This window comes from Aptenodytes patagonicus, chromosome 1 (assembly GCF_965638725.1).
Source record: "Aptenodytes patagonicus chromosome 1, bAptPat1.pri.cur, whole genome shotgun sequence".
Taxonomy (NCBI): domain Eukaryota; kingdom Metazoa; phylum Chordata; class Aves; order Sphenisciformes; family Spheniscidae; genus Aptenodytes; species Aptenodytes patagonicus.
In genome coordinates, this window is record NC_134949.1 from 59,032,817 (window position 1) to 59,054,833 (window position 22,017).

General features: G+C 52.0%; 2 protein-coding genes across 4 annotated transcripts; both read left to right on the plus strand.

Moving 5' to 3' along the window:
• Nucleotides 1-2,655: 2,655 nt before the first annotated feature.
• Nucleotides 2,656-12,530, plus strand: RAC2 (Rac family small GTPase 2). Of its 2 annotated transcripts, none has more exons than XR_012994466.1 (7): nt 2,656-2,822; nt 5,864-5,935; nt 7,649-7,766; nt 9,259-9,321; nt 9,962-10,125; nt 11,381-11,515; nt 12,268-12,530. XR_012994466.1 is itself a non-coding variant. In XM_076328727.1 (7 exons), the coding sequence occupies exons 1-6, from the start codon at nt 2,788-2,790 to the stop codon at nt 11,509-11,511; spliced, it is 579 nt and encodes a 192-aa protein (XP_076184842.1). In that variant the 5' UTR covers nt 2,656-2,787; the 3' UTR covers nt 11,512-11,515; nt 12,268-12,530. The 2 variants fall into 2 exon arrangements, 1 of the variants encoding a protein (XP_076184842.1); XM_076328727.1 differs by having other exon boundaries at nt 9,962-10,121.
• Nucleotides 12,531-15,283: 2,753 nt separating this feature from the next.
• SSTR3 (somatostatin receptor 3) lies at nt 15,284-21,061 on the plus strand. 2 transcript variants are annotated; one of them, XM_076338231.1, is made up of 2 exons: nt 15,284-15,830; nt 18,843-21,061. In XM_076338231.1, the coding sequence occupies exon 2, from the start codon at nt 18,898-18,900 to the stop codon at nt 20,101-20,103; it is 1,206 nt and encodes a 401-aa protein (XP_076194346.1). In that variant the 5' UTR covers nt 15,284-15,830; nt 18,843-18,897; the 3' UTR covers nt 20,104-21,061. The 2 variants fall into 2 exon arrangements, with proteins under 2 accessions (XP_076194346.1, XP_076194355.1); XM_076338240.1 differs by lacking the exon at nt 15,284-15,830 and adding an exon at nt 17,180-17,210.
• Nucleotides 21,062-22,017: the final 956 nt, after the last annotated feature.

Sequence of the window (22,017 nt, forward strand, 5' to 3'; positions counted from 1 at the left end):
AGTCCCTCCTCCCTGACCCATTTTAACTTGTCTTCTTCCCCACTCCCTCCCGTGCTGCCAGTCCCACAAGCCCATATGCCAGACTACAAGGGCAAAAGCACATAGGGCATTCAGCAGGTCAGTGGTCCTTGTTCATCCCTGCCACCAGGTCCTACTGGGCCACCAGGCGGCTTTCCATCCAGTCTCCCTCAGCCTGAATCCCATCCCTACCCCCAGTATCTTCACATGACTGTCACTCTGTCCCAGGTAAGACTCAATGTATTCTCCAGCTCTCCCAGCTCTTTTCCCCTCAGTCCCCATCCTTCCCACCTCGGGTGTTCGCTCTCTGTTCTTCCCACCCTGCTCCTCCCCAGGCACATAAGGGTTATTGGAAACCTTCAGAGAAAAGATCTGGTGAAAACAGAAATGTTCCTTTGGAGAAGCTGATTCTAAATGCAGTTTCAACAATGCCCAGAAAGGGGTTAGTTTCCTGCTTGCCTGTCCCAGGCTGCCTGCCCAATCAGGGCAGGGACCTAGAGCTCCCTGAATCCCTGGGGGCTCTACCAGCTCCAGCTCCCAGGGCCCTCACTTGTCACCCAGATGTCTCCCACAGAGAGCTCTCAATGCGTCCAATTGCCCAGGGAGCTCCAATGGTTTTTCTCCATCCATCAGTAGCATTCTCTAGAGCCAGATATACCTGCCTTCTCTTCTGACTGAGTTCCTATCTCCTGGCCCACTATATTCTGCACCTGCCTGCCCTTTCCAGCTCCTGCTGCTGCTCTCCCTGTAACAGCCTTTGTCACTCTCCCTTCTGTCCCTCTCTGACCTGTATTCCCATGGCCTGTTCCTGCTCTCACTTGCAGGGGAGCCAGTGGGTTTCCTTCCACCCCCTTCCCTACCACCCACAGAGGGAACACCTAGTACAGCTGGTTGCTTTGTGCTTCTGAAATAGCAGCAAGACTTGGAAACATTCCACAGCTGAAGGTTTCTGGGTTGCGGCCAGCGCTGAGTGACAGATGGGAGAGGTCTCCTCCTGAGCAGGTCAGTTGCAACAGCCTCCCATGGCTGCAGCAGTGCAAAGGTCACCAACATTTGGAGAAACAATTTCCCTCAGAGTTCCTTCCTTCAGGAACATCCCAGCTGAAAACCCACTGTTCTTGGTCTAACTGGCCTCCTGACAAAGCCTGGAAATTCTAATTAATCCTGTGTCACCACATCCCTTCTTATATAAAATGCATCTCCTGCCCATCCACTCGTCAGTTCAGGCTGGAGCACACAGACATGCACACATACACACTTTTCCAGACTTAGCGTTGCATGGGAGGAGAAGGAAGGAAGAGGAGGCAGACCCTCATTTCGAGAAGGGAAAGGAATCAGTAGAGTCTCCTGGGATCTTTCTGCTCCTTGTCTCTTCTTTCTTAGGGTGATTGCTTCCTTCTCCTTGCTGCTTAGCTCTAAAACTCTTTTATCTTCTGAGGACAATGAGAACAGGCTGAGACAGCTGGGGTTGTTTAGCCCGGAGAAGAGAAGGATCTGGGGAGACCTTATTGTGGCCTTTCAGTATATAAAGGGGGCTTATAAGAAAGACAAAGACTTTTTGCCAGGGCCTGTAGTAACAGGACAAGGGGCAATGGTTTTAAACTGAAAGAAGGTAGATTTAGACTGGATACAAGGAAGAAATTTTTTACGCTGAGGGTGGTGAAACACTGGCACAGGTTGCCCAGGGAGGTGGTGGCTGCCCCATCCCTGGAAACATTCCAGGTCAGGTTGGACGGGGCTCTGAGCAACCTGATTTAGTTGAAGATGTCCCTGCCCACAGCATGGGGGTTGGACTAGATGACCTTTAGAGGTCCCTTCCAACCCAAACTATTCTGTGATTTTATGATTCTATGATTCTATGACAAGATGGAAGAGGCCTGGCAGCAGCTCCCACTGGCTGCTTTTGCACAGAAGTAGGGGAGAGGGTGGATAGGGAGAAGCTGGTTTGCAAGGGCTCATCTCAGCTACCAGTCTTGGCTCTCATAGTACTTGCAGCGGAGAGAAAACAGTTCATTACATCCCTTGATGCATTTGCTCCACTTCATGGTGAACACACAGGTTCACACAATACTTGGTACTAGTAATCTGGGCAGGTGGGGAAGTGCGGCAGGACCTTATCACCACAGGAGAGGAGGGATAGAGCAGCCATGGGGTGGCTGCTTCTTCCTAGAGGCTGCTTAACTTCCTTGTTCAGCCTTCACAGAAAACATTGTTCCTTGTGATGTTTTGCCATTGTCACTCAGGGGCACTGGGAAGACCTGAAAAATCTTCATTGCCCCACATCACCCCACTACTCCCACTTCAGATTCCCTTCCCTGCTGACATTTTCTCCAAAGTTTGGATGATAAAGGAGGGAGGAGGAGATCCACCCCTCCACTTTCTCATCCCTCTTCTAACCCTTGTTCAGCTCCCCTGTAAAAGCAGTTTGGTGCCCCCAGCTGTTCACTGGGATGGGGTGGGAAGGGAGTGGGTGAGACACACGGGGAGAAAAAAAAAATGACAGCAGCCATCATCCCAGCCATGAAGTCATGCATGCCCCGCCTTCAGCTAACGGCCTCGGCTGCAGAGCTGCTGCTGTGGTGGGAGGGGAGGAGGGACCGAAGGGTGAGAGTCGAGTAAAGTTCCCTCTTCCACTTCCTCCCTCCCTGCAACCTGCCGCTCACTGCAGCGCAAGGGCTGATACCCAAATTTGCCCGTCTCTCCCTACTGTTCGCCTTGGCCTGACTTTCCTTTGCCCCAGGCGCTGTCTTCCTCCACGGGTCCAGAGCCATGCAAGCCATCAAGTGTGTCGTGGTGGGAGATGGGTAGGTACCCCACTGGTTTGCTGTGGATGCAGGGAGGGAGGGGCGGTGACAAGGGGCAAGAAAGAAGGTGGCTGCTTGGTGAAAATTCCCCAGCTTTGCTTCTGACCTCCTGCAGTCTGCGTTCCCTCTCTCTCTCACCCTTCTCTCCCGAGGGCAAGGGACCTTCCTCTGGGAAGGGTGTGGAAGAGAGCATTTTGAAGGGCATCTGCAAAAGGGGCATGGAAAGTGGAGCAGGACTGTCCCATGCACAGGAGGTGGTGGTGTTGCTGCCAGATTCAACCTGTAGGCAGGAGTCAGATTTAAAACCTGAGAGGCGCAAGTGCTCTCCTGCAGGTGAATGACTCCTTGAAAGCCATCTGCTCACTGGGACTGACTGGGAGAGGGCACGGCACTATGGTCCTGATGAGATGTCCACCAGTAGCTCTGTGTTCAGCTTTTCTCAGCACATTATCTCTGTATCGAGATGTGGGGAGACTGTTTGGCAAGGGGTTTCTGTGGGGACAAGAAGGAGGAGCTCTTTCTGCTGAGATAGGCACAAGTGTATGCCACTTTGGGAGTGGGAGGTAACACAACCTTGCCTTCACAGCATGATGGCACCACTGGCCATGCCCTGTGATCCCTGGAAATGGCCCGATCTAAGCCATCAATAAGTGAAGCAGTCAGTACTGCTGGGGGCAGGAGGGATGGGGTGGACAGGGCCTCTTCTTGCCCTGTGGGATGAGTAGATGCAGGGGAGGGAGGGAGGGGAGGAGAGTCCACATTTGGCACGGAGTAGGTTAATTCATTTCCCAGCTAGGAGCTGGCCAGACTGTTATCTGGGGCAGCTATCAGGTAGCAGATGAAGAGACATTTGCAGCAGCCCTGTTCCCCACAGTCACTTCCTCCTTCAAAACTCGCCCGGGGAAGAAGACATCTGCAAACATAACAGTACATGTTAGACATATTCTCAGGGGCCGGGGCAAGGGGACGGGGAGAAGGGACAAGGAAGGACAGAGCCCCAGATAAACACCATTACCTCTAATAAAAGTCCCCTGAAGGCTGCAAGCTAGAGCTGGATGAATAACTCCATTGGGCATTTATCTGTTGCCCTGTTAACCCCCCAGTTTCCCCCTCACACATTGCACCAACTCTGTAGCCATCCCTCAAGGCAGCATTCCCCTCATATTGGTGGCTAACCCCACAACACGTCCTGCTCTGAACCCTTCTGACTGCAACTCCTCTTAAATGTCTTCTGTCCCATCATTTAGCTTCTCTGTACACTGCACCTCCCTTCTCACCATCTTGCAACACAGCAGTCCAGTCATCCCCCCATCGCTCTGAGCTATTGGTTCACCACCCTTCACCTCCCTCCCAGCTATACCAGCCATGTCACCCTCCCTTGGCTCAACCTCACCAACCACAGGACCTTCTGCTGTCACTCAGCTAAGCCCCTCATGTTGCCCCATAGCTGTTCTGGCCCCATAGCCCCATCCATCACATATCACTGACCCCTTAGCACTCCCTGAGTTCAGTCCCAGGAACCTGCAGGTGCCACTAACCTCACCTCTTCTCTCAATAGCTTTGTTGTAACCTTCATCCCTTCACTGACCCTTTGTGCTCCCCTCTGTTCAACCACACTAATTCAGAACCATCCCCCCTTCCATGACTGACCCACCCACAGTCCCGTAGGTCTCCTGAGCCATTACCTGTAGAGCTTCAGGAAGCCTCCATGGCCCTCCCTCAATATCTCTATGGTAAGAAGGAAGCAAAGGAGCTGGGGAAAGAGAAGGGACTGAGAGAGGAGGATCTAAGAAAGGGAGGTGGCAGAAGGAAGAAACAAGTGTCAGAGCACACCGAAGAGCTCAGTTTCCTCTTCAGCTGCCCCACAGTGCAGTGACTGAGGCAGGGGCCTTGTGACCAGGGCGAAGATGCCAGCTGTGCCTGTCAAGGGCACACAAAAAGGCAGGGCTGCACCTCTGCAGCAGGGGACTTTGCAGGTACAGCTGGGATGGTTGGAGCATCCTCAGCAGTGGGACTTCAGCCTTTCACCTGGGAAAGACATCTCCCTCATCCTGTGGCTGTGCTCGTAGGCTGATGAGGCGGGTTGCTCTCACCACCTCCATTTTACACATGCTGTAACTGAAACATGGCCAGACTTTCCCAGGCCACACAGGCCTGAGAAATAGCAGCCCAGCAGGAGAAGAATTCTCCTTCCCACACTTGTCCTGGCTGCTTTATCTTCTTCCAGTTTCTCTCCACTTCTTCTTTCCCTCACCGCAGGCTTCACCTTGCCCACAACACCTTCTCCTCCCCTTGACAGCCTTACTGCCCCCTTTCCCACCTCCCTCACACCAATGCTCTCACCCAGTCTGGACTGTGCTGCTACCCTGGCTTATTTGCACTCCACCCTGCTGCAGCATGGAGGTGGGGGAGGCTGAGGAGAGAGGAAGCACCAGCTTCTATCTCAGAAACACCACCAGCAGCCTCTGTCAGCTACAGGGAGAGGCACCTTGCTGGCTGCTTACAGATCTCTCTGCAGGTGATGCTACAGCTTACTGCAGACAGGCAAGACTGGAAGGTGTTGTGGCTAAGTCCAGAAGAGGTGCTATCAGCCCCTGGCCACAGTGCCTGCAGAAGCAGGCAGGAGTGCCTGTGTTCAGGGGCTGTAGCTGGCTGGGCAGCTTTGTCATGGCACCTCCACACCGAATCAATACACCTACCCTGGCTGTGAGCACACAGCACTGTGCATGCACTGGAAAATGGGCTCTCACCTCCATCTCAGAGTGGATGTGTTTTAGCTGAGTGATCTCTGTACCAGACCATAAAAACAAGCCTTCGTGCTCAAAGACAACAAACATTTCTGGGTGACATCCTGTCTTTCTTCCTGCCAGTTGTCTAACCTATGATTATGCATTGTCTGGTCCTGTGAATGCGTTTCTGCTTCGAGGGGTCTCCTGACAGGTCTAGCTTAGAGGTGTGGAAGGATTGTCCCATCCCCATCTCACCCTAGCAAGACTGCCTGCACTACCATGACTTCCTGCTGTTTTTTCTTTCTATTCCAGAGCTGTGGGGAAAACCTGTCTCCTTATCAGCTATACCACCAATGCCTTCCCAGGAGAATACATCCCCACTGTGTGAGTAAAGCATAAACAGGTCCTGGTGTGGGTGGGAGGCATGGAAAGCAGGATGCAAAGGGGCGTAGAAACCCCTTGTTGTGCACTCTGAAGGCAGGGTTGCAATCTCCATGCCAGCAGAGGAAGGGCTGCCAAACCAGCGAAGGTGCCTCTATGCTTCCAATCTGTCACCTTTCACCAGAAGCACAAGTGGCCTTATAAAACCCTGGTATAAATGGGAAATTTGGGGGACACAAACCAACCCAAGAGTCTATCTGCCTGCTAAGTTTTCAAGTAGTAGATGGGGTCCTGCTAGGTAAAACAACCAGGCACCAGGCTACAAAAATTGGGCCAGACCCAAGAGAAGGCAGTTGGATGGACAGGGGTCCCCACTTCCTTCCTTGTCCAAGGCACCGGCTGTCATTGGAGCAGGCACTGATAACCCTGATGATAAGAGTGCAGGGTTCAGCTCAGTGCCAGAGCGCATTCATAGAATGCACTATGAAATCCAGCGGATGTATGCGTGAGGCTGGGACAGACCTGCAGACTGTTGGAATACGGAGCAAGCTTAGGCTTGCTTTAGTTTGAGTGGTCAGATGCATTTGTCTCCCCACAGTGCATGGGGATATGTTTGGGGATGCATACCACATGTACTCATACCACACCACTGGGATGTGGAGTATGATTACACGCTCCCTGACGTGGGAAAAGGAGCTAGGCACAGTGTGTCAGACTGCCAGGTCAGGTTCAGCTTCCTTGGGAAGGACAGGTGCAGGAAAACCTCAGAGCCTCACTTTTTTCTCCAGACCAATTTGCAATGGACATTGCAAAAAATGGTTGCGGCAGCAAGAACCCATCTTTTCTCAGGCTGGTTTGTGGAACGACACCATCCTTTCCTAGCATGTAGCCATGAAGTGGCTATGCATTTTATGTGTCACACACCATTCCTCCTCCTGTCTGAGGCTTGTGCCCAGAGACATGAAAAGGAGGCCATTTTGTGCTCCTGGACTGCATGGCTTATCTTACAATGACAGTGTATGCCGTGAGCACATTCCCAAGGTCTTTGTGTTGGTTCCTTCCTATCACTGGTTTCCCTCACCTCAGCCTGAAAAAAAAAATACCAAAAGGAACAGGAAATAAAATTTTCTAGGACAAGGGGAGGAACATCTCTATTCATTTAATATCCTTTTTTCCCATTAAGTCTTTGCTCCCAAGCATACAATCCTGACAGCTGTTCTCAAATATTTCATGCTGCGTTGTCAAAGAGTAAGGGGACACACCTTGGCATATTGGCCTCAGTTCCCGCAGGGGTGTTGAGGAGTGCAGGGCTCTGGGGGAGCTACAAAGGCATGGGTTCTTCCTCACTTTTAAGAAGAAAGCTGGATTTTAGAGCACAAAAGAAAGACAGGGGCTTGGCTAGAGCAGACACAGTTTTGGGAAGGATACTGGGGAAAGAAGTGGGAAGCTGAAGGGTTTATGGATCTGCATGCACGGTGGCAAAGGTGGAGCTGCAGCCAGGCACCTGTCCAGGACAGCTGGGTGATGGGGAGGAGGTTGATGCTGAGTGGGAAGTCCATAAGGTAGAGGTTCACAGGAAACCGGAATCACTCATGTGCGCTGAGAAAAACAATCACCACCCTTTGCTCTGGGGTACACCTAGTGAACCCCACCTACACTACTGGAAGGGCTCCCTCTTCTCCTGTTTGAGCCATGGCCTATGTCTCTGCATTTCAGGTTCGATAACTATTCAGCCAATGTGATGGTTGACAGCAAGCCTGTAAATCTGGGGCTATGGGATACTGCTGGACAAGAGGATTATGACAGGCTGAGGCCGCTCTCTTACCCGCAGACGGTGGGTGACGCTCCATGCCCCTCCTCCCTTGTTCCTCCCTCAGATACGCCTCCATCCCCCACTGCAAAAATCAACATTTGTCATAACACAGTGACAAGACTGTTCCCATCTCTCTCTGCCCTTTTCTGGGAATACCTCTGTTGATATACAAGTGCCTTGAAACCCTAAAGGTAAAAGACATTTAAGGGTATTTTGGACCTTTATCTAAACTTTATTACTGGAATAACTTAGCAAGAAAAGTGAGATATTCAAAGAAACTTATGAGTCCAGCTGACACTGATTTCAGTGTGGGAAAGGTGCCCTACACAGCCCTGGTAAAAAAAAACTCCCCTTGTGAAGCTGAAGTGGCTCAGGGAATTTAGGAGCTGAGGCAGGAGCTTCTCACATTTCTGTGAACCCTGCTATTCTGGCTTCTGCTTTTTAAAAAAGATCTGATGTGTGGACATGTGTTTGATCTGCTGATGCCTCGACTAAGCCCAAGCCTCTAACAGAGCAAATGGATGCCTCTCCTCAGATACTGTGTTCACCAGTTTTTCACCACGTTGACAGAGTGATTTCAGGGTTTCAAGATCACCTTCCCTGGAGGATGTTGCTCCAAGCAGCCTCTTGGCAAGCTCAGAAAGACCCTGCTGCCTCAGGCATTGGTCTGAAGGCTGCCATTGCAACAAAAAGGGCTAGGAATTGAGGACACTACTTGTTTCAGCCAGGTTCAGCCACCTAAAAGTCAGACACCTGCTGTAAGCTGCTTGCCTAGGCTCCTTCTGCAGTCTGTGCAAGCAGGCGCGTTTGTCAACAACATGTTTGCACCCACCCTGGGATACATCCCAAGGATAGGTGGGGGGACTGTTCTCCAAGGTACTTGGATGTACTCCAAGGTACTTGCCTCTGACAGTTGTAAAAGTATGGAAATGGATAGGTTGGGCCTGACACCCTTGTTCTAGCTAGGTGGAGTTGGATGAAAGAAATATAATCCTGAAGAGCTGTTTTGGTTTTGTTTTGTTTTTAACGGAAGTCTAAATTCTGCCATGCCGAGGAGAAGTGCTTATGTGGATAACTGAGACTCTGCCTCTTTTGCGTCCTGCGTGTGCACTTTTTGGGCTGAGCCTAGCTCTGTCTCAACAGCAGGCAAAATTATTCTGGCCTGAAAGCTCTCTGGTGTGCTGTGAGAAACGAGCAGGACGCTGTCAGGCCATTTCCCATGAGGATGAGTGTGCCTACCGCAAAAACCCCATCCTCATAGTTAAACGTTTGGCTTTTCTGATAACGGTGGCTATGGTTACCATGAGTCAGGGGAGCAAATATTCTTCTCTCCTCTAGAGGCGATAAGCAGCAGTTAGGACTGTGTTACATCATGAGAGACAGTTTTCCCTAGCATGACCCTCTGCTGCAGAGGGAGGATGCTGCCCGCCCAGCTCTGCTCTCCCCTCCCTGCCTCTTGTCATGCAATCCCATGCTCTCATCCTAACTCTGCACCATGGTTGTATGCCTACAGGATGTCTTCCTGATCTGCTTCTCCCTTGTCAGCCCAGCATCCTATGAAAACGTCCGTGCCAAGGTGAGACAGAGTATCCTGGTCCTTCAGGAGTTGAGGAGGGTGAGATTGGTGGTGATCTTGCAAAGAGAGTGACTGTGGGTGGAGACTGCTAATAGGACGTCTATTTCTGGGTCATCTCAAAGAAGGCAGCCAACCCTATTAAAGGGCTAGTATTCATCTGGCTGGGCTAGACAGCTATGAGGCCACAGGCTTATGTTCTGATGGCACCTTTCAGCCAAGGCTGTCCCAGCACAGACACGCAGGAGCAGTCCATAGGATATGAGAAGCAGGTACCCACAGCCTTTGGATGGGAAGTGAGGGAAGAAGGGAGAGATGAATGGAGAGGAGAACAACATAGTATTTCCTTCCTACCACTTTCAGCTTCCTCCCTGGGTTTCAGGGAGCCATGAAGGGTGGAGAGCAGCTTGTGCTTTTGCTTAACAGAATTTGAGTTCCATGTCAGGGATTTTGCCTGTGGACCCAGCAACAGGGGCTGGTCTGGGCCAGGCTATAGTGCCCAACACTGGATGGAAGGGCTGTGAGGAAGGACAGGGTGTTAGCTATCTTGCTGACATTTTTTCAGGGGTGCCTCTTTGTTCCCTTGTGCATGCCTGTATGTGTGACTTCTTCTCACATCTTTGCCATTTTGCTCCCTTGCTAGTGGTTCCCTGAGGTGCGGCACCACTGCCCTAGCACGCCCATCATCCTTGTGGGCACAAAGCTGGATCTTCGTGATGACAAGGACACCATTGAGAAGCTGAAGGAGAAGAAGCTATCCCCCATCACGTATCCTCAGGGCCTTGCTCTGGCCAAGGAAATCGGTATGTGCTTGGGGCAACATCTTGGACCTACTGAAAGGAGAAAGGCAGAAGATAAGGGCTTCCCCTCAACCTAATGAAGCTTTCATAGAGGTATCTCACAGTGGTATCTCAGAGAGACACAGGAAGTCACATCAAAGGTCATGGGACAAAATGCACTTCAGGAGGCTCAGGAAGGAGGTCTGCTCCTTGAGGAAGCCTCAACCCCTCAGCCCTCTGTTTTCTGCCTCTCTCTGGCCACCATCCTACACACACACACAGAGATATACATTTGCACATTCCCCTCCCCTTTTACTCTGCTATTTCTATCTGGGCCAATATTTTTCTGTGAAAGCCACAGCTGCTCTGTGGGCAGAGGCCTCTCCTCCACATCCGGAAAGAGGCGGAAGACTGAGTTTTCTAACATCTCTCAGGAAGACTTGCAACTGCAGCTTCCTGTCCCTGCCTCTGACTACCGGGGCTTATGCATGCAACCCCAGGTATGCGTGTCTCACCCCACCGTTCATCTCAGGGGCATCAGCTCCCTCCTGTATTTCGGGACAAGCACAAATGCCTGTTCCAGGTAATCCCTCTTCTCAGATGCAGCACGCAGAGGCAGCTGAGAGGGTGGGAAACACGGCTTGAGGGAGAAGTTTTCAACCAGGAGTTCAGAGAAGAGGGTGTCCGACCAGGATAACATAGCCAGCCTCACACGATGGCTCTGCTCTGGCTACAAGGGTGGAGAATAGGCAAACCCTGGTCTTGTACAGCTGGCAAGCTTTGCCCTGAAGTCAAGACTGCCCGAGTGAGTGAAGTGTGTCCTGACGATGCTTAATGGCTTTGATCACCTGAACTGTGTTTATTCAATTCAGGCAAGATCCAGATGCCTTGCTCTTCAGCACAAGGTCTCTGAGAATTTGGGGGTACAGAGTCCCAAAAGGGAGGTGCCAGGTGATTTGAGATGCCACCAGAGGTGCTTGGCACTTGAAGCCTGAGGAGACTTGAGACCTCATCTCAAGACGAGACTCAGGGAGTGTTTAGGTGGTGTGTATGTGCCTCAGGACACTGTAAAATGGGCACTGAGGGAGGAGGGTGTTGTGGTTGTGAGGTGATGGGAGCCAGAAACGTACAGGCACATGCATCTCTTCCTGCTTGACGCGATCTGTGGTATTCCTCCTGCATGCTTCTCTTCTGAGGACCCTTCGCAGCAGACTCCTGGGTACCTCCACTGCCTACCCCAGTTCCCTTCTACCCCATTACAGCACCTGCTTTCCTCCCGACAGACTCCGTGAAATACCTCGAATGCTCAGCTTTGACGCAGCGTGGCCTCAAGACAGTGTTTGACGAGGCCATCCGAGCAGTCCTCTGTCCGCAGCCCACCCGGACAAAGAAACGAGTATGCAGCCTCCTCTAAGCAAGTAAGTCTGAAAGGATCCCTGGGAATGACACCAATGGCCCTTTCCTGCTCCTGAAAGGTCAGGGCTGCTGGGTTCCTATGACCTGCTGTGCCTGGTGGGATAGTTTACCCTCAGAGAGAGAGAGTGAAACAGCAGCCCTGCTTGGGGAAAGGACTGCTGGTATGATGGAGCACATGGACCCCTGAACCACTTCCCCCTCCTTGCTGCCTGCCCATGGGCAGGTTTGCCCCCATCTCCTGGTGCAGGGCAGCCCAGGATTTTCCACCTCTGCCCTCACAGAGAAGAATTGTCCGTCACCTTCTGCCACAGAAGGAACTGCGTCCAGGCTGCCCTGGGGATGACCTGCTGTGAGAGCTGTGAAGTGGCAGCCTTTGCCTATAGAAAAAAAAAAACAACAAACTGCTCCTTATTCATGGCAGTTGCCCAATGGCCCTTCCTCTTATCAGGCCCTGCTCACCACAAGGGGGTTTTTGTGTTGCTGTTCATTGGCAGGCAGCAGCTTCTCCCCCAGGACTCCTTTACTCCTCATATTGTCCCCATCTGCCCTTCCCCTTCAACTCAAGGCAGCAGAGGGAGGAGAGAGGCTTCAGGACGAGAGGCAAAGCTGGCCAGAGCCTGAGGAGAGAGAAGAGTGAGAGCTTTCTAGCTGGGACCCTGCCCCTTTGTTCTACCACCACCACCAGGGCAGAGGGAGGGAGAGCAGGAAAATAGCTGAGCTGGTTTCATGAGGTCTGTCGTGTTTTTGGCTACAGATCCCGGCCCCACCCTGATGCCAGGCTCTGCCCAGCATGCAGGAGAGCGATGGCTCCAACATCCCGGAGCTCAGTACCTTGTGGCGGTCACTGCGCTTTTTACTTCTGCTGGCTTGAAAGACTGTTGTGGGTCTGTAGCACTGGTTTGTCCATTTGCACAACTTCCCCACACTCACCCCACCCCAGCTGCCCCTTCCCTTCCTCACTGACCCCCGAGATTACAACGTAGTGAATAAGACCCAATAAACAGATTGTACATTCTTGCCATGTCCGTGATGTGTTGCACCTCGGGGGGACACAGCCCTGAAGCAGTGAGCAACGGGACGGCTGGGGTGGAGGCACCTGCCAGCTGTGCCCCTCCTTCAGCAGTGACAATCCAGGCAGCGCCACGCTGAGCTTGGAACTGGGGAGCCCCAGCCGCTATAGGATGAAGAGATGAGCACCGAGTTGCTATGTTCTCAGCTGAGCCCCCCTCCATTCCTGAGTAAAGTGCAAATGTCGTGTGCCAGCCAAAGGCAACAGAGTGATTACACCTTGGCTTTTGTCCTTCCTCTTCTTAGCCTCCATGCGTTCAAAGGAAAAGTTGTCTCCCCTCTGAGACACACAGAGGATGAGATGCAGGCTTTGGGGTGCAAAAGAGAGATGAGATGCAGTACACCCTGGCCCAGACTCCTCTCTGTGGGGACTGCCCCTGCAGGTTGCTGGGGACACCCTTTCACCAAAACATTTCTGCATTAACACTTTAAGCTCACGTCACAGGTAGTCATATCGGTACTGGCACTCACTCACACTGCCAGGCACAGGCAGAGAGAGAACAGGAAGGGGGAGGGCAGGGGTGGAAAAAAAAGAGCAAGGAATGAGTCACCAGCCCAGACAAATTGCCTCCAAGTCACTAAAATTAAGCTGAGGAGAGTGGTCCCAGCGGTACTATGGATATGGCAGCTGTGAGCACCTGCCTTCCTGATGCATTGCAGGGACTTGAGAGTAAGAAGTGTTACAGGGTGGCTGCTACTGCCACTGCTTGCGGGAGGGAGAAGGGCTCAGGGTGCAATGATTGGCACCGCAAAATCCTGCAGTCCTAGGAGGGCACAGAGAAACTGTGGCGTTGAGCCAGCTTACCACTCCCCGATGCAGCACCATTTCTGAGTTTCAAAGGCTGCTTCCTGCACTGAGGAGGTGCATGGGTAGTGTCAGCAACAACCCACCACAGTGAAGCCCCTGAGGTAAACTGCTGCCAGGGCAATTTCTGCAAATTCAATTCATGGTTGGATCTGAGTAAGGCAGTTAATTCAGTGATATGACGCAGTATCCACTGATAATGTCCAGAGCAACCCTGGAGGACATCCTGTGGCAGCGAGTTCCACAAATGTCTGCATTGCACATGGGCTGCCAGATGAATTGCCCAAGCCCCATCCAAAGGTAACGTAAATTGTGTCAACGTAAGTCCAGAAGAGCAGAAATGAAGTCTCTGGTGTGGGCATATATCTGTGGAAAGGCAAAGGACACAAAGCCTTTGAGACTGGGATCTAGCCTCCCTTAAACATCCTAAACTTTACTCAAACCAGTGAATTCCCAGTGGGTTATTACTTCCTCTCTGGTTTTCAATCTTGGCTTTTACCTTCTCAGTCTGTCCTGTCCCCTATCACGTACAGCAGTGCAGAGAGGAGAGGCTCACCATGTGCATGAAACAAAATTCATGTCTCTGCCTACCTGTGGAGGTGCACAGGCTGACCTCTCCTTCCAACACAATTCAAGCAGTTTGCACAACCGCGTTGGAGCTGAGGCAGAGAATGGGGCAGGACTCTAAGCACTGAGGAAGCGAGCTGGAGGACCTGGAAGTTGTGATCCTATGACTGTGCTTATGCTAACAAGTCCTGCAAGGGGTAGCTGGTCTGGGTAGAGCTCTGCTGTTGCATGGCTCTGTTTCTTCTAAGACACGAGCTCAGGGATCCCTGCATGGTGCTGCAGATACCTGCCCTGCCATGACAAAGATAGCCACTGGGTGCTGCCCATGGCATTCCTTCCCCAGTGAGCCCTCATCTCTCCTGCATGTCTCCAGACAGCATTGTGACCAAGATCTAGGCTAAGGCGTCCTGACAGCTTTGAAGCCCTGTACTGCCTTCACCTGTTCACCTTTGAGCAGCACTGGCTGGACATAAAATTGCTCAAGCAGGTTTGGAAGGCCAGGTTTTAGACCTTGGCTATGTTCTGCTCACAGAGATACTCCCTACTTCTGTTAAGGCTGGAATTGGCCCTAGGAGCTTGAATGCTCATAACAGCCATGCCAAATGTCAGGAGTGGGTGACTTGGGTGACTGCACAGCACAAGGAGTCACTGATGTTGGCTGCAGGGCAGGGAAGGGGGTGAGGACTACGAGGAAGCACTTTGTGCAGGGAATGGAATGGGAAAATCCTAATTTCCTTCCTGGGAGAACTGCTTACACAAAGGAGCTTAATTTCTTGCCCTGCCCCATTTCTTCTGGATCCACTCCTTGCAGCAGAGATGAAATCTGGTAGAAGAGTTTGGGGCTGTTGAACTGGAGCTTTTTCCAAAGAAAGTGCTAAAGACATGAGATTGTGCATGGAGCCAGGGGAGGAAGAGAGTTGAGACAGACAGCCCCAATATTTGCCCATCCACCCTCAGCTCCATCCATATGGAGGTGCTCGTAGGGCAGAACAGAAGGGAAAAGGGATTGTGTGCTCAGCATCCACCCCGGTTTCTGAGCATCTTGCCAGCCAGAAGGCTTTGCCGTGTCCCTGCAGCTCTGAGCAGCATCGGTCCTGCCTGCAAGATCCTCGGAACAGGAAGCCCCTCTCCTGTGTGCCCGTGGGCATTCACAGGGTGCTTTGCACTACCACAACTCCCCCCCGCTAGGGGAGCCGAGCCGAGTCCCCCCCTCCTGCCACGCCACTCTCCCACCACACAGCTCCTCTGCATCCCTCTTTTCTTTCTCTCTCTTCCCCCTCCACTGCCCCCAGCTCCTTTTACCGCGCTCCCCATTCCTCCATCCTCCCCTCCTCTGCGCTCCCCCTCTCCCCTTGCCCCTCTCCTGCACCTCCCTCTCCCCCTTTTATTCTCCATCCCGGCCTCTCCCCCCGCTCCTCTCCGTTCTCCTGCCCTGTCGTCCATCCCCTCCTTCTCCTTCTCCTGCCGGTGTTTCCGTGCGTGGCGCCCATTGGCTGCCGGCATCCGTCCCCCGGTAGCCGCCACTCCACTCCGTCTGCCCGAGCCCGGCAGACGAGCCCCCCTCTCCCGCAGATGGCGAGGGGAGCGCGGGGGAGAGACCCGCCGGCGTGAGGGTGAGGGGACCGCGCATCCCCGGGCGGACGCCAGCCCGGCCGGCCGGCCACCAGCGGGCACGGGAGTGGGCCCCAGTCCCACACCAGTCACGGAGGGGGCGATGGGCAGGTCCGGGAAGAAGGACTTGCGTCTCCGGTAGCGCATGGTGGGATTCGCTCCCCCCTGGGACCGCTTTGCTCAGTTGCTTTTAAGAAAGGGGAAGGGGAAAAACATGACACGGATTCTCCCGGTGAAACAGAGGAAAATGTACATCCCAACGACACGTAAGTACCAGGCGGCTCTGCCCGCTCTTCCCAGAGGTCTCCCGCGGGCATGAGTCCATGCAGAAGTTAACTCTGCAGTCCCAGAGAAGGAAACCTGCCGATCCCCCCCCCCGACCCCCCAACTCTGCCAGCCCAGCCTGGTCCCTACCAGAGAGCTCAGCCCCGAGGTGAGGCGGGGGGAGTCCTGAGCTGGAGCAGGGCCATGGGAAACAAGGTGGACAGGAGGGGAGGGTGGCAAGAGGGGCTGCAGGTTATTGGACTCTGTGGTCCCTCCCAGCTTCTATTCCTGTTTTGTAACCAAGTCTAGGCTCAGCTTTTAGCATCCACCTCCTCCTCTCATTCAATGCAGAAATATATATTTTTTTTTTTTTCCTAAAGAAAGCGGTAGCACCAATTTGCCATCTCTTCCTACCTCCCTGCCTTCCTCCTGCTCTCCCGATGTATGGCCCAGGTATATTCTGGCAGCACCTGCTAGGGGATCCCAAGCCTCTTGCAACAGGTGCTATCCACATCAGGAACAGACCCCAAGCAGATGCCAACACACTATCAGTCTGAGGCCAAGGTTCCTCATCAATTCCTACCTATGTGGGTGCTGCCAAAGCAGCCACCAGAGTGGATCCAACCCAGATGAGGCACTGGTGTCCAGTGGCTGTTCTCTCAAACTAGCCAGAATGTGTGATATGGCATTTGAGCTGGTAGATGGTACTTGGCAAAGTTAGAATGGCACAGACAGACCATGCCTGCTTAAAGATAAAATTTCTCCACTGCAGCTGTCTGAGCAGGAGAATGAGTTTATAGTGAATCAGTGCTTTGTGTTGCATGCCTGAGCATTTTTGATAGGGCTTTTGGAGCCCTGAAGCTGGGTTCACTGTATTGCTAAACCACAGCCTGAGCAATCACTTTGAGGCCTGGACCCCAGACACTTCCCCAAATGCTCTTCAGCCCCAGCACGAGTGTCCCCATCCATATTTGATATTTGTAGGGCTGTCTCCAAATGCTTTTTTTGGAAATTCCATTCCATGCAGGAGGAACATCAAAAGGGATTCCTAACTATGTTCCCACCTTTGAGAGGATCATCTTTTTATGAATATATTGTTCCGGTCTCTGCCACCCTTTGCAGGGATCTTTGGCCCCAGAGCAGCCACTGCCCTCCCCTTTCCTCCAACAAGTGACTGGCGTCACTGGAACAGCACTGGAAAAAAGTATCAGAGGAAAGATCCTCGAGCTTAGAAATAGAGTTTCAAATCTCTCCTACTCTGCCCATTCATTGCAGCCACTCAGGATGTGTGGGACAACCCAGTACTGCAGGACCCCAAGAGATGGGCTTCTATCAGGACAGTGTGTCACAGCCCAAGGCACCTGCAAATAAAGAAAGTCTAAGTAAGTCCAGTCCTTCAAAGCTCATTTAAGTATAGCAGGAAACATTTATGCAATAGCCTGTAGAAATGGCCTTAAGACATAGTTGCCCAATTGTGTTTTTATGGGGCCTATCAGATGAGGTTCTTTCAGCATAAGATTTGATATATCTATGGAGTCTGTTGGGTTTGCCTATCTGATATCCAAGGAATCCATCTAAAGCTCAGGTCTCCCCTAAGGTTTCCAGAAGTTGGAATGACATCTACAAAAAAAGAATAAAGGCTGTAATATTAATACATTTGTGAAGAAAGTTGTGATGCTACAGAGAATTCCATCTGGGAGAAAAGTCTCTGGAGTGTTTCTGGCCTCCTGAAAGTAGTTAATATTGGGAGTCCTCTCCTTTGAGATCCCCAGTTTTCATTTCAATAACAAAGGAACTTCAGAGCCCTACAAGATTTGTTGGGATGGGTAAGGGTGAGCCGCAGGGTCCCGGTTCTCTTCCACCAAGTCATCTTCCCTTCCAAGGAGCTAGTTCATCAAGAGGATGACCCTGCCTGTCCACACCTCCAGAAAATTTTGCCAGAGCCAGAGTGATCCTGAAAGCACCACAAATCTCCCTTGCGTAAGGTTTTCCGGGGTGTCTCTGGTGTGGAGTATGTGCTGGGCTCTGTATCTCATATCTGGAGCCCTGACAAAAGACAAAAGGCACGTCCTTCCCTTATCTGTCTCTTCTCTCCCTCCAGCTTCTCACCCAGTGTCAGCAGAGAGCTGGTGGCGAGTGGAGAGCTTGTTTGTTCAAGGCTCTCTCTGAGTGATCTGAGTGCTGTTTCCATGCCAAACCCTGATGTGACGGGCAATTGGGCACCTCAGATTAGGAAGGCTGGGACACTGCTTTGGTGTTGCAAACAGCTGGGGCAGGCAGAGACTCTTCCATTAGCAGTGTGTTGCAGGGTGCAGAAGGAGAGAGAGAGAAAACAAGAGAAAAAGAGACAAGAGAGATCTGGACTCATCCCTCTTGGTGTACCCAAAATAATCTGGCTCTTCCTTGACTCTCAAACTGGCATAACACAAACCTGCTCAGGTGCTGAGCTCAGCTCTCGGCTTGGATTGAGAGTGCAGGTGCCTTTGTTTCCACTGGTGGGGCTAACAACCCCGCGATAACCTGGCCAGCCCAAAAAGAGCTTCAGCAAGCAGGAGGATATTTAGTGAATGGGGGAGCCAGAGTTGCAATGGCACTTTGCCACTGGATGCTCTTCCCTCTTTTGTTTGTAAGGCAGCTGCCACTCATAAATGAGAATCAGGCTGCTGGTGACTATGTCCTCAGTATTGGAGCCATTAGGAGAAAATAAGAAATTTCCCTGTCCCTGTCCTAGTCTGTGGCTCTTTCTCCAGAAGATCTTTCCCTAGGGGAAAGGATCCATTGGCCCACATTGAACCATGTCCCTGTTTGTCCTTCCATGCCCACTGTGCCTCCCAGGACTAGATGGGGTTGATATTGTCCTACATCTTCCAGAGGCTGCCTGTATCCACAAACTCACCTCAACTTCCCATGCCTGTCCATACCTACACACAATTAATATGGTGATTTTATCTGTGGCTTGTTCAGCTGTCATGTCCCCAGTATCAATGGCTTTTTTCTCCTGCTCTCACCTCCAGATTGCTAACTGATCCTGCAAGGACACTGTCCCCCGCCCTCTTCCCTGCCTCTGCTATGGACACTTCTGCTTTCAGCCTCCCCACGACGGCAGTGTCAGAGGAGGGGAATGCCTCTGGCAGCTGGGCAGGCTTCACCACCCCCAACAGCTCCACCACTGCCAGCCCTGGTGTGGTTGTCAGCGGTGTCCTCATCCCCCTGGTCTACCTCATTGTCTGTGTGGTGGGGCTGGCTGGGAATTCTCTGGTCATTTACGTGGTCCTGCGGCACTCTGTGAGCGAGTCAGTGACCAATGTCTACATCTTGAACCTGGCCCTAGCTGATGAGCTCTTCATGCTGGGCCTGCCGTTCCTGGCTGCACAAAATGCCCTGTCCTACTGGCCGTTCGGATCTTTCATGTGCCGCCTGGTGATGGCTGTGGATGCCATCAACCAGTTCACCAGCATCTTCTGCCTGACAGTGATGAGTGTTGATCGCTACCTGGCCGTGGTCCACCCAGGGAAGTCCTCCAAATGGCGGACAGCACGGGTGGCCAAGGCTGTGAGTGCAACTGTGTGGGTGCTGTCTTCTGTAGTGGTGCTGCCCGTGGTCGTCTTCTCAGATGTCCCTTTAGGGATGAGCACATGCCACATCCAGTGGCCAGAGCCTGCCTCGGTGTGGAGAGCAGGCTTCATTGTCTACACTGCCACCCTGGGCTTCTTTGGGCCACTGCTGGTGATTTGTCTCTGCTATCTTCTTATCGTTGTGAAGGTTCGTTCCTCTGGCAGGCGGGTGAGGGCTCTGTCCTCCAAGCACAAGCTTTCAGAGCGCAGAGTGACCCGCATGGTGGTGGCTGTTGTGGCTGTCTTCGTCCTTTGCTGGCTCCCCTTCTATGTCCTCAACATAATCAATGTTGTCTGCCCACTGCCAGAGGAGCCGTCCCTCTTTGGTGTCTACTTCCTCGTGGTGGTGCTGCCATATGCCAACAGCTGTGCCAATCCTATCATCTATGGCTTCCTTTCCTACCGCTTCAAGCAGGGCTTCCGGAGGGCCATCCTCAGGCCGTCCCGCCGAGTCCAGAGCCAGGAGGTGCCAGCATGTCCTGCAGAGAAGACTGATGATGAAGGGGAAGAGGGAGAGATCAGCAAGATCACCCAGAATGGTAATGACAGGCAGGAGCACCCTCTAAGCAGTGGGGAAGGAGAAAGCAATGAGCAAAAACCACTACCTGAGGAGCCTGTGGGATGCGAAAAGAGCAACAAGTTGCATGTCAGTTATTTATGATGAAAGGGATGGTGCAGGGGAAAGAGACATTGGGACATGGGATCCCCTTCACCCTCTGTGCTTTTCCACCTCAAAGGCAATGAGAGACGTTGATACAAGGGAATATTAAAGTCCAAGACTCTGCTTAAAGATGAAGAGGGCTCCATGAACTTGTGGAAAAAGCAAGGCATTGTTCTTGGCTTTGGAAGGGACACCTGGGGTTTGTGTGGTACCAGGTAAAGGAAAGACTGCATCCAGGAAGAGCTGAAGAGGTGATGGGCACTGACAGTATGGAGAGAGCAAGGTCAGCCCTAGATTGCATGATCCATCCTTAGATCACCCAGCTGTGAAGGGCATCAGCTGCCATCTGACTGTGGCACCTCAAGGAAGTCCTCAAATGGCATATACAACAAATAGGCAACCCAGTGCCTTGATTATCTTCCTTATAAACATGAGAAGCGGTTTACCCTAAAAGAAAAACAGGAAGGAAAAATGTCTGCAGCGAAGACATACCAGCCAGTTGCATGAATGGCTGACCCTTCTCTAGCTCTCCAGTAAGTCTTGAGGACAACTTTCCTACCCATGCTGGTCGTGGCTGGAGACCACTCTGACTGCTCAAAGCCTCCTCTTTCTTTCCAGGGCTCTCATGGACTCTGGGCAGGCTGACGAGACTTACCTGGGAGAGCAAACGGGACATTTCTTTCCTGCACCTCGCATTCTTCAGGGTTTTCCTTGTGCCTCTGCACCCCGGTGGAAGGTGTAACAAGAGTAGAGAAGAAGACAACAAGGCATGGGTTGGAGGCAGGGTTTCTTACAAGCTGAAATGCCCTTTCCCTTTTCTTCTCCCTAAGCCTTATTGTAAATAAACAAAAAGCCTTTGGACTTAAAAGGCCAACTGGGCAGAACCATTCTGTGTGTTTAGGGGAGGGGGGTGCTATAGATTTGGCTCTCCTGAGAATACACAATGTCTTTGAGATGAGTTGATCTCTGTGTGGAGTAACGTCTGGCTGGTACAGGAGACCAAGGCATGTATCAGTATGGGATGGGGGCAGGGAGCAGAGGGAGGTCGGGGGATCTCCAGTGCGTGAGAGCTATGATTGCAGGAGTCTGGGCAATACTAGGAACTGATTCGTCTTGTGGGAAATGGTAGAGTATTTGGCTCAGGAGGGAGAAGAAATTATGTGTCTGCATGTGTACAAAGGCGGTTGTATGCAAAAGTTTGATCACTGGACTGTATGTGTATGAGAATGGCTGAACAGGATCAGAGATCGAGGAGTCAGAGCTGGTGGGAGACGTGCGTGGGTTGGGCACTGATGCTAATCTGTGTGTGGCTGTGGGGTGTGTATAAATGTGTACAGATGTACATAAGGGGGTATGCATGTGCATAATTGTATACAAACACAGATGAGGAAGTGTGTTTATGTAATTGTGGGATGTTTAAGTGTAGATACGGTTGTGTAGGCATGCAAATATATATGGAAATGCGTGTGCACATGCTTGGGTAAGAGTGTGAGAGTATGTGTGTTACTGTGAGTATTGGATGGGTGCTTGCTTCTGTGCATCGGTTGTTGGAGGGAAGTTGTGGGTGGGCCCGTCTGAGTGTGCAGGCTAGAGGAGCAGCAATGTACAAGGGTGGGTGGGATGAAGGTCTCTCCACTTTGGCTTCATTCCTGCAGGCTCTGCTAAATGTCTGTCCCCACACCTTGAACTTCTCCATGAATGCTGTTGCTAAGCTACAGCCACCAAGAAGACTCTCATACCAGAGCTCTTGGTTATATCTGGGCACTTTTCTCCACAAATAATTTTGAGAAATGGGAAGGAGGGACCCACCAGGAGGAGACATGCCTCCCTGAGGTCAGGAGATGTTGGAGGAGGCAGTCTGTGGAGGGTCAGTGACAAGAGCTGGCTGGGTGATGGAAAGATGTCTCACAGGTC

Excerpts from the sequence above, each read along its gene's own strand:
- RAC2 (XM_076328727.1), top strand. The coding sequence starts at position 2,788 with ATGCAAGCCATCAAGTGTGTCGTGGTGGGAGATGG. Across the intron at positions 7,767-9,258 it reads CGCTCTCTTACCCGCAGACG|GATGTCTTCCTGATCTGCTT; the intron begins GTGGGTGACGCT and ends GTATGCCTACAG. Across the intron at positions 9,322-9,961 it reads ATGAAAACGTCCGTGCCAAG|TGGTTCCCTGAGGTGCGGCA; the intron begins GTGAGACAGAGT and ends CTCCCTTGCTAG.
- SSTR3 (XM_076338231.1), top strand. The coding sequence starts at position 18,898 with ATGGACACTTCTGCTTTCAGCCTCCCCACGACGGCAGTGTCAGAGGAG.